Here is a 12,754-nt window from a genome sequence, read left to right as displayed (position 1 = left end):
CATAAGAGGATTCTTGCTTTTTGCTGATACCTTTCTTTTGGAAATGTGTCTCCCAGTTGTGGTTTGATGACATATGATTAACCTGTAAAACTCTGTAGTCATGTTTCTGATTTTAATAGTTACCTTAAGGTTTTAAAGTAAGTTTTTGAATAAATAATTTATGGTTTGTTGATAGGATTATAACAAAACGTATGAGTAAATCCCAAAGCAAAAATCTGGGACGTGTTTAAGAATGAATTTGTAGTGATCAAATGTATGAAGGTATGGCAGTCATTGAAAAAATTGTTAGATGTGCTGTCTCTTAGACCTCAGAAAGGAATTATTTGATCTTGGTCCTGTGCCATGCTGTCCTGGAGACTGGACTCCCTTATCAGTCATCTTACCATACCCCTTCTTTTCAGTGCTGTGTAACTAAAGGCACAGGAAAGTAGCTGTACTACTTTCTGTTCCTTTTGGTAGTGTTGAGTTGGCATGCTTACAAAATGGTGGATGAGAATCTAATTTAGCTTTTGCATTGTTAATTAACTGAGTGTAACTCTAGGGCTTCAATCTGCCTTCAGTTTCTCAAGCATTGAGCCTCTGCTGTCAGAGGTGAGCACAGGGATTACTACAGCTCAGAATCCTGCTAACAGTTGGCACATATTAGAGCAAAGCTTGTTTTGGTTTCTGTTATTCTCTTATATTTTTCCAAGGCATTCATTAGGGAAAGAAGGGAGAAGAGGCAGTACCTTCTCTGAAAGGGAAACATGCTGTTGAATTTCTATCAAAAGCCAATTCTTTTTTCCTCCCAGGAAGCTTTTGTGGTTAAAAGCAGGGGAGAGGAATAAAGGAAGAGTGTATTTGTAATGTTCAAGAATATATTTAACAGTATCTTAGAACAGTAGTCTTGCTGCTGATGTCCAGGTGTTAGAAAGATAAATGACTTGTCAGTAAAATTTCCTTGTTAAGGTTTAGGGCTTGACACTCTTCAGCCATCTCAGACCCAGGGGAAAGTTAGCAAAGTTTGGGAAGAAGGATGTTCCATTGATAGAGGGCACAGGGAATGCAGAATTCAGGAGCCACAAGGACATTTGGCAGAACTCCCAAGTTAAGGAAGAAACAAACAAAGCCAAGTCAGCAACTGTACTGAATCAGCTCCAAGTAGAGAAAAGGTAATTCCGGCAGGGGGTGACTGTGACCACAGCTTGGTGCCCACTGACTCACTGGGCCCATGACTCCAGAGGGAAAGGTCCAGCATGTGGAGTGTTTGGCAGAAAAAGTGAGAGAACCATTGAACCTTAGAAGGTAGCATGTTGATCAAGAAGAGAGCCATGGAACCCATAGCCAATAAACCATGATTTCTTTTTTTCTGCAAAGTATGAAAGGTGTAAATTTTGGATGATCGGGGTGCCAGCCTTTGGTGGGCTCCCACCTGGCGCCCTGCTCTGTGCAGATGTGAATAAAGAAATGGAAATGCCTTGGCTCAGTGTGTAAATTGGCACTGCACGTCAGGCAGCGAGCCTGCATTTGGGACACGACTGGTACTGTCCAGTTCTCCAGAGTATCTTCTGTAATTAAAAAAGTCAGCTGGAATGTAATTGTCTGTATATGCTAGGCATAGTCTTACACCACTAGAGTTGGGCTGCATTAGTTATATCATAATAAATGTAACTTAAAGATGGTGTTTTTTAATGTTTTCAGGCTGATTTTCTGTTAAACACAGTTTTGTTCCATATCTGAACTATGCCATTAGATCTCTCTTTCTGTAATCTTTAGTGTTAATATTTGTTTTCTTTACCAGCCAGTAACATTTATGCTTTTAAAATTGTTTTCATCCTTTGTTTTTTTTAGTCCCTCTTTTCAAACCTATCTCTACAGATTAGAAGAAGTAAAAAATAAAGCACTAGTGCACCTTAAATGGCTGAGCAAATGTTTCTAATATGTATTGTATTTTTATTGACAAGAAGCAAGGAAAATTAACTTATTTTGTAATTTTTATATGAAAATACTTTATTTTTTATTTTTCTTTATGAAAGATTAGTTATACAAAAGCTTGTTTTTGATAACTGGATTGCTCTCAATATTATGTTTTTCTCTTTCTATTTTTCCTTTAAGCATTTCTGATGATTTTATTCATCTGTTGCAGCTGTGGAGTTATAATACTGAAATCTCAGATTATTCTGACTAGCATGTCATACACATTTTTCTTAGTATGAGTGTAATTCCAGTTAATATTATTTGTGAAGGTAATGTAGTCTTTGCTCCATGCAAACCAGCAACAGTCTGATTTTTGGATGTCATGCATTACTGTAAATGCATGCAGGAAGGTGACTAGCTGCTTGCTCTTTCCGAGTTAGATGGAATTGAAAAGGAGGGAGGATGATACCTACCAATAACATTGCAAACATATTTTTCAAGGCATAAAAACTTTTTTTGAACAGAATACAATAGTGAATACTTTCATTACCATGTAGACATAGCTTACAGCTTTCTGCTTAAAAAGAAACAAGCTCTGTTGTTTTAAGCACAGTGTTGGTGTACTTGCATTTCTTTTCATTTGGGAAAAATTACTATCATTTCTTTGTTGAGAGAAACAAATTATTTTATAGCCAGGAAATACAGTTTTGATGCTTTAAAATTGTTAAAGGACTTTTTTTTTTTTTCTTCATGATGTTTCTTGTAAATAATGTTAGAGGTTTTTAATAGTAGAGATTGTATGATAACAGAACTTTTAAGAGAATTTGTAGCACTTGGGGAACCATTGTCTCTTTATCATAACATTGCTGCATAAATGTGCTACAGAAACTAGGAAGGATGTTACTGCTTAGAGACCTGTAGATTCTGTCACTGGCTAAATTAGTTGCTCTTCCTATATGTCACCCACTGAGAAGTGTATTTTGTATATGTAGAGCACTTGCTTACTTGCATAGGAATTTATACTATTTACTGTGATTAAGTTTTGATTAATTTAAAAACAACCCTTTTAATTTTCTTTTTGGCAGAAGGGGGCAAAGAGTTTTTGGAAGATATAAGTGGACAGGAGACTACAGAAAACAAGAAAAATGCCGAAACCAGTAAGTAGCAGGTTTATATTCTTCTAAAATCTAGGAAGGTTTTTATATTTTAGAGATAATCTTATAACTGTTCTAGTTGTTTTGATTCTGCACTTTCTAGATTTTGTAAGATTTGATCATGTACAATTGAAGTTGAGACAGTTTAGTGTCAACATGTTGAAAAAAAGCTCAAGAAAGCTTGGTACTGCAAGTTGCATAGAGGACAATTGGAAATGGGAGCAGTACTTGGAGTCCATATGGCTGGCAGGAGGAATGACTTTTCAGGAATTGTTGACTTTGAGATGAGCTGAATTACAGTAGTTATTGGAGGCATAATTTGAGCCTGACTCAGTGTCTGTGAGAATCAGTGGAAGGGTTTGCTGCAGGATTTGGCAGGGGAAGACAGAACATGTGTGAAGTGTCTGCACTAAGTTAGATAGTGGTTTTTACCATGGTAGAGGGTATCACATAGAAAGTTTTGAAGGGAGGAAATGAGCAGTGTTGGTGATCTCCTGTTCCTCTCACTTCAGCTAAGGGTTCATCCACTTTCTACCCAGGGGAAAAAAAGGTCTCCAACTTCTGTTTAGATAATAATTCTAGAAGTCTTTGAGGAGAAAGTTATTCAGTAGGTTGATTCTTTTTCTGTAAATGTTACATTGCTAGCTTAGGATTTTATCTGTCGTGTTAGATGACTTTTGCTTGTCTCTTCCACTTGTATCCAGTGAGCAAAGCATTCAGAAAGGGAACTGAATTGTCAGATTATTTCTGCTCAACTCAGTTGGTTTATACAAGAGCCTTAGGGCTTTCTTTGTTTACTGATGTTTCATTTTGGTAGCAGATTAGGAGCAGGGCAGGTCTGTTGCTAAGAATAAATGTGTGAATGTGCATGTGTATACACACATACATTCCTATATCTAGGTATATAAAAGGTTTTTGCTATTAATGAGAAATTACCCCTGTAAATAATCTCTGAATTTGGAATTGATACAGCTCAGTGAATAATGTGGGCATGGGACTAAGGGCTTGAAGTTCTGTTCTGAGTTTTGCAGTTGGTCATGACCAACTGACTTTACCTTGTTTTTGTAATTTCTTCTTTTCCTGCCAGTGGATTAGGGGCAGTATCTTGGCACTTTTTCCAGCTGGAAGTAGCTGTTTGTATCCTGCTCACTGGTGACAGAAAGCTGCACTATGAAGGGCAGGAATGAATTAGCAGCATACTATTTTCTGACCCCATTGAGCGCTGGCTGTGAGAATTAAGCAGTGCCTTTGATGGAGCTTCTCAACTGGAAAACTTTGTTTTAAGAATGAGGCAAAAAGTCACTGTGAGCTCATGCAGTTTCTGAGGCCTTCAGATCCATGCAGCTGGAGAGCAGTGGAGCCACAGATATGGTGACTAGGGGAAAAAAAAGCCTGGGTGAGGTAACTTCTTTTTGAATTCTGGGATTGGAACCATGAAATTTAGGCAGGCAGGGTTCCCTCTATTTTAAGGACCAGAGAAAATTGAAGGAAATGAGAATTTTAAGGTTGTTCATGAGGAAAGCATTATCCTTAGAGCTGAGATTGCAGTGGTGTTGAAAGAGTGCACAATTCATCCTGTGGATGAATTATAATGGATATTAGCTGCCAGATCTTGGCAAAGAAGCTGGCCTTGTGCCAAAGATTTTTTTTTTTTTTTAAATAAGGGAATTTTTATAAAAAGATTTCATGTGTCTCTTGATGGTGTAGGTGCATGTGAAATCCTAGAAGGAAGCCAAGTGAAAAGAGCCATTATAAATGAAATTTAATTGATTACATTTCTCAATGTCTTCCTGTAAACTGCAGGTTGCTAATTATAGTTGATAATCACTGAATGAAGAAGTAGCACACTTGCAAAAGGTTAAGTAGTATTACCTATAAAAATCAAACCTCAGATTTTGTTCTGTTTGATTTGTAAATGATAGATGGCTTTGGAGCTCTCTTCCTTCCCCTTCCCCTCTTTTTTTTTTTTTTTCCTTCTTTCTTCTTTGGGGACTGTAAGAGCCTAGCCACAGTTATGTTTAATGAATCAGACGTTCTTTGAAGAGTCTTGCTGTTCTGCTCAGATTTGATAGTACTGGACACTAGGAGGTCTCTTGCTCTGGATATTTACTGGAACTCTTGGGAGTTGTCTTTATGGACAATCCACAATAACAAAAGGTCCAGTAACTATTTATGCTTTAACTCCTTGTTGCTTATTTTTGACAGCTGTTGCTATAAAACAGTCAGTGTTCTTTAGCTTTATTACTGGAAATCATTTAACCTGAAAACTAATGAAATAATCATGGGTAAGAGCTAAGAAAACCTGGTTAATATAAGCGGTGAGATTTTTGACAGCGTTACTTTTCTCTCTCTTCTGTGTTTCTGTGACCTGTTTAAGTTTTCTTTTTTCAGACTCTGCTGTAATGATCCAATTGAGAAAATAACAAATAATTAAGCCATAGATCAATTTAAATGAAATCAGTACCCATTCAACCACAGAAAAGGCAATTAAATATATTTTGGGCTCACTTTTTTTGGTTTCAGGTTGAAAAATTACGTAGTATTTCAGAAAAATTAAGTAAATGAGGACCAGTAGCAAATCTTGGTGTATTGTTATTATATAGCAAACATCTTTTATTTTTCCTGGAAGACTCAGTCTGAAATAAATTTCTTGCCACTGTGACTGATTCTTATGCATGGTAGTAAAATGTCATGTGTTTTGGATTTTTTTCTTAGAGGGGCTAGTAGGTTAAATAGCTTGGGTGAAAAGGCTGTTTTGAAAGTGTAAAAGCAACTTTAGTATATTGTCCTGAGATATTCAAGTAATATGTGACTGAAAAATATGCATGATTGAACCATTTTCTTTTTTGATTGCTTCAGAAGAAAGTCTGTTCCTTCATTTTGGCTGGGTTTGTGACAAAGTTGCTTTCCAGTTTATTGAGCTGTTACTCAGCATCTGCACCTAAAATCAAATAGTTTGTTTTTGAAATAGACTTACTATTCTCAGTTCTATCTAGCAGTGTGAATTTGTTTCATTTAGCATGTTGTAATCCATCTGAACAAACCTGATGACTTCTTTGTTTAATTACATCTTTGCTGCTGTAATCAAAATTTGAGCTGTTCTAAGTGCTGTTCTCAGTGGGCTTAGTTCTCAGCTTGCTGAAGAACAGAATATTTGTTGACTCTTACTTTCAGTGCTTTCTTCCTAAAAGAATAGATACAAAATGCTTCTCAGCTGTATGGCTTTCTCACAGATCTGCACCAAAGATAGAAACATAGAAGCTAAAATTAGACATCATGGGGTTACATAACTGTTAATCATTTCATATGCTAAGAAGATTAGATTTAATTGACTGAAATATTACATTTATAAGGTGTAGAAGGAGTTAAATTATCATTTGGGTTTGGTGGTAATTTGCAGCACTTTTGTACAAGACTGCAAGGCATGAAAGAAAGCATTACACTGGAAAGAGTCAAAATTACTAAGATGAAAAAGAATTTTTTTTTAAGGTTTATTCAATATTTTATGATTCTGTATATTCAGAGGAGTAAATAAATTCTGGAATAATATAGTGGTTTAAAATTCTAATGTTTGGAAGATCAAACTAATTTCTGTAAGGTGGTTGAATTGAAATTGTGTATAAGGTTTTTTTTTTTGTACTACAGTAGTGTTTTTACATAGGAAAATCTTTTGAGTCTGTGTAATGCAGTGCTTGAATTATGGCTTGAATTTATGATTTATTTCTGTAGTATAAATAGATAACTGATGTCAGCTTAGAGGACTGCTTTCTTTTGATTCATCTGTTAGTAAAATCTGTTTGGCATTATTCTGTTGCCTTTTATTCCTAATTCTATTTAATCCTTACCTTTTTACCTTACCAACTTTATAAAGTTTTTTTCTTTCACCTCTTCCTATATCTCCTTTGATGTTGGTATGGAGAGAGTGCTGTGTGTATATGTGCAGTTTGTGAAGCAGTGGGACTAATACACTGCTATTCCTAACACAATTTAATATGCAAACTTGAGATAGTAAATGGCTGAACCAGTGTGAGAAAGCTCTTTAAAAAAGCCTTTTTTGCAATATGCAATTTTTTTATGAATCAAACTGGTTTTTGTGGCTTTTGCAGATGACTAATTTGTATAGCATTTATTAAACCAAAGCAAAACCTCTGGAAATAATTTCCATGTTATTTTCAATGGCTTTTTTTTCCTCAGTATTGGAACCTACTCAGTTTGGGAGTTCTGATGAAAGCTGAAGTGCCATAACTATTATCTACAAAGGATGGCTGAAGTATGGTAGTAGTAAGTTTTAGTTTATTAATCTTACAGCCAGGTTTTGTGTATCTTTCATGGACTGTATCTGTTCAAGGAGAGGTTCAAAGGTTAATGTGGTGATGTGTAATATTCCCATAAATTGTAGAGAGTTCAAGTTAGATACTACACAAAGATGTAGAAATACTTTTTCAAGTCCTTAAAGGTGAAAGAATGCAATGAAAATAATTCCCTTATGAAGTGCATGCTTTTAATAAGCGCACGTTAATGTTTGTTATTCCAGATATGTTCATTGACTGTACTCTTTATTTGTTTTGATAAATTATTTAATAGATATTTGCTGTAGAATATATTTTTCTAGAAATAGTATTTTGTGAGCTGTGGCAAAAATCGTCATAACCCATTAGCAGCATTTGTTATCAAAGCATCAGTTGCTCCCTTGGCAAAGAATAATCAACACAGTTCTTTAGTGTGTGTTCTTCCCTTTCCTTTGGCTGTGTTTAATCATTCTGAAGCAAGACTGGTAAAATACAGATAAACTCAGCCTGCTGCTGATGCCAAGGACCTGGACAAGCTTGAGAAATGGGACAATGTGAACCTCCTGAGGTTCAACAAGACCAAGTACAAGGTACTGCACCTTGGCTGGGGCATGCCCTGGTGTCAGCACAGGCTGGGGGATGAACAGATGGAGAGCAGTCCTGCTGCAAGGAATTGGTGATGCTGGTGGGTGAGAGTCTGGACAGGAGCTGTCAGTGTGCACTCAGCCCAGAAAGCCAAACGTGTCCTGGGCTGCATCCAGTGGTGGCAGCAGGGCCAGGGAGGGGATTCTGCCCCTCTGCTCTGTGAGACCCCACCTGCAGGGCTGCATCAGCTCTGGGGCCAGCACAGGGAGGGCATGGTGCTGTTGAAACAGGTCTAGAGGAAGATTACAAAAGTGATTCTCAGAACGGAGCATTCGTCCTTACTGAGGAAAGGCTGAGAAAGTTGGGGTTGTTCCATCTGGGGGAGAGAAAGATGTGGGGAGACCTTATTGTGACCTTTCAGTACTTAAAGGGGGCTTATAAGAAAGGTGGGGACAAACATTTTATCAGAACCTGTTGAAACAAGACAAGGGTAATGGTTTCAAACTAAAAGGATATAGATTGAAACTACATATAAGTAAGAACATTTTTATGTTGCAGGAGGTGAAACTCTAGCAATTGCCCACAGAGATGTAAGATGCCCTATCCTTGGAAATGTTTGTCAGGTTGGATGGGTCTCTGGGCAGCCTGATGTAGGGGAAGGTCTCTGTGCTCATTGCAGGGGATTTAAACTAGATGACTTTTAACGGTCCCTTCCAAGCCAAACTATTCTGTGATTCTATTTAATATGCAAACTTGAGATAGTAATTGGCTGAACTAGTGTGAAGAAGAGAGCTGTCAGATTCTGTTACAAAGATGTGGGATCCTGGTGAGGGTAACTTTGAAAAGCAGGCACTGAATGGATCCTGTGGTATGTGCTGTGGTAGCCTTCCAGTACTTGCTACAGGAAACCTTTATGCATTTCTCTTGTCAGTATTGTGAGAGCTCCTTCCTGTTTCCATATTTGTGTGGTGAAGTTGGTTCAGATTAGAGCCTGTCCTGGTAATTTGTGGTTCAGTTCATTTCCCCCATCACCAGTGTCAAGTAAAGAGAATTGCTTCAAAGTAGCTGGATACCCAGCAGAGTTACATGAGTGGCAGAACACTGCTGAAATTCCTGGACCTTTTTTCTCTGCCTGTGTTCTCTCAATTCGCTGCCATATTGATGATGTGGAAACTTTGCCTTGTTAATGCAACTTTGTCTTGTTAATGCAGTTTGCTAGCTTTATTTTGCAGACAATGCAGCTGATACCAGAGGTTTGATTTTTGTTGAGAGGGTGCCCTATTATCAGGATTTGAATTAGATAAGTAGATCTTTGGGGTCTTCAGGTTTTGACAAAAGTAACATTCCATGCCCAGAAATAATTGAAGGTTTAAAAAAATGTTGCAAGTTTGTAGAAGCCTGGTATTTGTACTGCAATATTCAAAGCCAGTCCAAATTCCTTTGGAAAGAAAATAAATGTCTAGTGTTAACTTTGTCTCTTCTTATGAATGATAAATTAGTAAGAATTCTTCTTCTTCTGATGTGAGTTACCACAAAAGGTAACATTTTAACATTGCCATCATTTTAATTTGCAGCTTTCTTATTAGAACTGAATGTGTAAATATTATCTGCTGAGTGATCTGTTAATTGAAAGTTCAAAGATAAACAGAAATGTTACAGGCTTAAGCAGTTACTGTAATGTGTTTAAATGGCCAGGTACTCTTAATATCTGTCTGTATCTATTGCAGGTATAGAAGCTCTCTACTTTTAGGTTTTTTTTTTTTTGGGTAGTAACATCCAGAAGAAGACAGAATTTAGAGTTGTATTGTATTACAGCTATTATTTTACTGTTTGGGTATTCTAGTTCTGGTGAAGGATAAACTCTCAGGTTGTATTTCTTGCATTTGTAGATGACATTTGTTGTAAGGATATTTATATAAGAAGTTTTTGCTGCCTGCTGCTGCAATTCATTTTGAACTTGCTGTGCTTTGTAGCTCTTCTGTGACACTTCTTGTTTTGGCAATGGTGCTGTTATATAAGAGAGCACTTTGGCATTTAATGAAATTATTTTTTGGCCTTCTTCTTTGTAACTTGCATACTTGTGACTGCCCTAAAGGAGGCTTCATTTTTTAAATAGAAAAACTGTTTTAAAGAAATAAGTTTTTGTAATTAAAGGGCAATCCCTCATGTTTAAAGTAGTGCAACGGGCAATGAGTTAGACCTACCATTTAAAAGTAGTTAGAGGAATTATGTTCTGTAAGGTTTTTTTTTTTCTCTTGAAATGGACAGATGGAGAGAATCTGCAGAAAACATATTTTTCCTTCTTTTTGACACGCACCTTCTATCTTAATTTTTTTGCAATAAAACTAAACTATCTTTTACTCCAAAGTCCTCAACTCCTGTTCTTTATCAGTGTTTGCACACACAGTAAAGTTGGCTAAGCCCCCTCTATCATTCTTATTTGCAAGTCTATAACCTAGACATCCTCAGGCTTCTGCTACTCATCTTGTATATCTCCCTCATGTTTACCTTGATGCTGAAGGGAGCAGTGACCAGGCTTCATCTGTTGCATGTGGACAGTCTGCTCTGCAGTTTTCTTTTCCCCACCTTAGATCTCCCTTCCTTCCATGTTTTGTCTTGTCTTTCTTTCCAATCACTTCTCAAAGTATTCCACCTGGTGGCAGAATTAGGGAAATAGTTAATGGAAATGGTTTGCACATGCATAGATCAAGTAGTGTAAGAACCTGTAATACAAGTCTTAATTTATTCCAGTTTGCTTTTTACAGTGGAGAGAAATTAGAATATATCTGTGTGAGTTTGGTTTTTTTTTTTTTTTGCATTTATAAGGCGGTATATTTGACCTTTAAAACTTATATATTCCTGTAAAGAAATAAAGATGAATAAAATGTGATAGCCTGGCAGTAGGAGTGGAGGACCATTCTAACACTGAGAAAACAGTGCTGTGCATTTAATACTTTGTTCTGTTTCATGGAAATTCTCACTTCTATATGCACCAGCTGAAGAGAAATTGAAAAAGATTGTTGTACTTCCAAGTAAGGCTTCCAATTATCTCCTGCAGTATTTACTTTTTGTTTTATAACAAATGAACTCGGTGATTGTTAGGAGTCATCTGGAAAATGGTCTTCCCTTTCAGGAGAAGGAGGTTCATTGAATGCTGGTGATTTTTACCCCTGTAGTGAGGGAGTAGGAGGAGGTTGGCACTAAGGAGAGCTAACTTCTGTAGTTTTTCTTTCCATTGATGAAAACTTGCTTCTAGTCTGTCCTGAAATGTACAAGCTCTAGTCCTAAATACTTTCTTGATTTTAGAAATGGCAAGCAGGGGAGACTGCATGTCTTTTTATATTGCTAGGCATAAATACCTTAAAATGAGATATACATGACAAAGAACTTTTTCTTCTGCATGCATTTGGGAAGCCCTCTGAAAGATAGTGCCCAGTAACTGAATGTCCCAATGTTCTTCAGCTGTTCAGTAGTGATGTCAGCTTTCCCATTAAATTAATGTTAGAGCTTTGTTCTCTAATTTAAGCTTCCAACCTACTGGTAAATACTATCCTGATTTTGCTTTTACACTAAGTAAATATTGGAATTTTTGAGATTCGAATTTTCTGTTTTTCTTACTGATGTGTTCTGTGTGTACACAAGACCATTAGAATTGTTGAACTTACTGTTTCCTACAGGCTAATCACAAGATACAAAGCATCACACTGTTATAGTATGATTTAAATATTTTCTTGTGTTCTGTAGATCAATGTCAGAGTAACCACAATGGATGCAGAGTTGGAATTTGCCATCCAGCCCAATACAACAGGCAAGCAGCTCTTTGATCAGGTAACTTATGTTAATGTCTCTATGTATATATGAGTAAAAGCACATAAGAGTATTGTGGTAAGGCATAGTCTGAAAAAGTGGTAGTGTTCTCATGTACAGATTGTTTTTCCTTATGTCATTTAAGCTATGCTATGAGTTAGTGTGCGTTTCCTCATTATTTCTCATGGAATATATTGAATTCAAATACAACTCTCTAAATATGTTGCCAGTGAGGCTTCAGATAAATGGTGTATGGAACTACTTTGAAATTAACTGTGGGTTTTAAGTCTGATATTATAGTTGCTACTGCAATATGGTTGTTGAAATGCATATTTTAGAAATATGTATATAACAGTAAGTTCACTAATGAAAGCTAACACAATTGCTTTACATCAATAGACGCTGTAAGATGGTTTTTTGCTTTCCAATGCTAGAACTAAATACTGTTTTCCTTTGAACCAGTTTGGAATTTATGTTTAAAAAAAAGGAAAGGAAAAAAGAATAGTTGAAAATTATGACCTTAATGTGCTTATGGATTGCAGATGTATAAGAACTGCACATGTCACTTGATGTGTGTTGTATATCAGTCAAATGGACCAAGTGAATGATTTCTTCAACAGGATTGTTCTTGCATTCATGTGATGTTACTGATTTCAAGGTTCTGATGACTTTTTGACCTGTATTGTGGGTTGTTATAGGAAACCTTAAGAATAGAATCTTGTCAATATGTTGTGTCATTTTCCAAGATACCAATAAATGTTTTATCTAGATCCCAGATGCATGTCTTTATTTAGGAAATGTGGAAATATCTGAAATTACTATTCAAAAATAGTTTAAGTAGATCAACAGTTAAGGCTTCCAGTTGTTTCTGTCCATTCCACTATAGATGCTTGAAGTATATGATGAGTACTAAGAGAAAGTAAGACATTGAAAAAGTTCTTTAAACTTTTAGAGTCAATGAAATGCCTTATTATATAAATTGAAAAGAAAAGGATGCTTGTTGTTTTAATACTGAACTTCTGG

General features: G+C 36.3%; 1 protein-coding gene across 2 annotated transcripts in view; it reads left to right on the top strand.

Annotated features, from left to right (window-relative positions):
* Window positions 1–12,754, top strand: part of RDX (radixin) — a 35,707-nt gene that overhangs the window by 5,220 nt on the left and 17,733 nt on the right. The window contains exons 2-3 of one of the 2 annotated variants that reach the window (XM_079299563.1): window positions 2,982–3,053; window positions 11,669–11,752. In XM_079299563.1, coding sequence (XP_079155689.1) covers window positions 3,042–3,053; window positions 11,669–11,752 — 96 coding nt within the window. In that variant the 5' untranslated portion in view covers window positions 2,982–3,041. The remainder of the gene's footprint in view (window positions 1–2,981; window positions 3,054–11,668; window positions 11,753–12,754) is intronic. The other variant, XM_079299564.1, reaches the window with a different exon arrangement.

Source organism: Erithacus rubecula (genome assembly GCF_903797595.1).
Source record: "Erithacus rubecula genome assembly, chromosome: 1".
In the NCBI taxonomy this organism is placed as follows: domain Eukaryota; kingdom Metazoa; phylum Chordata; class Aves; order Passeriformes; family Muscicapidae; genus Erithacus; species Erithacus rubecula.
This window is presented reverse-complemented; position numbering and strand designations above follow the sequence as displayed.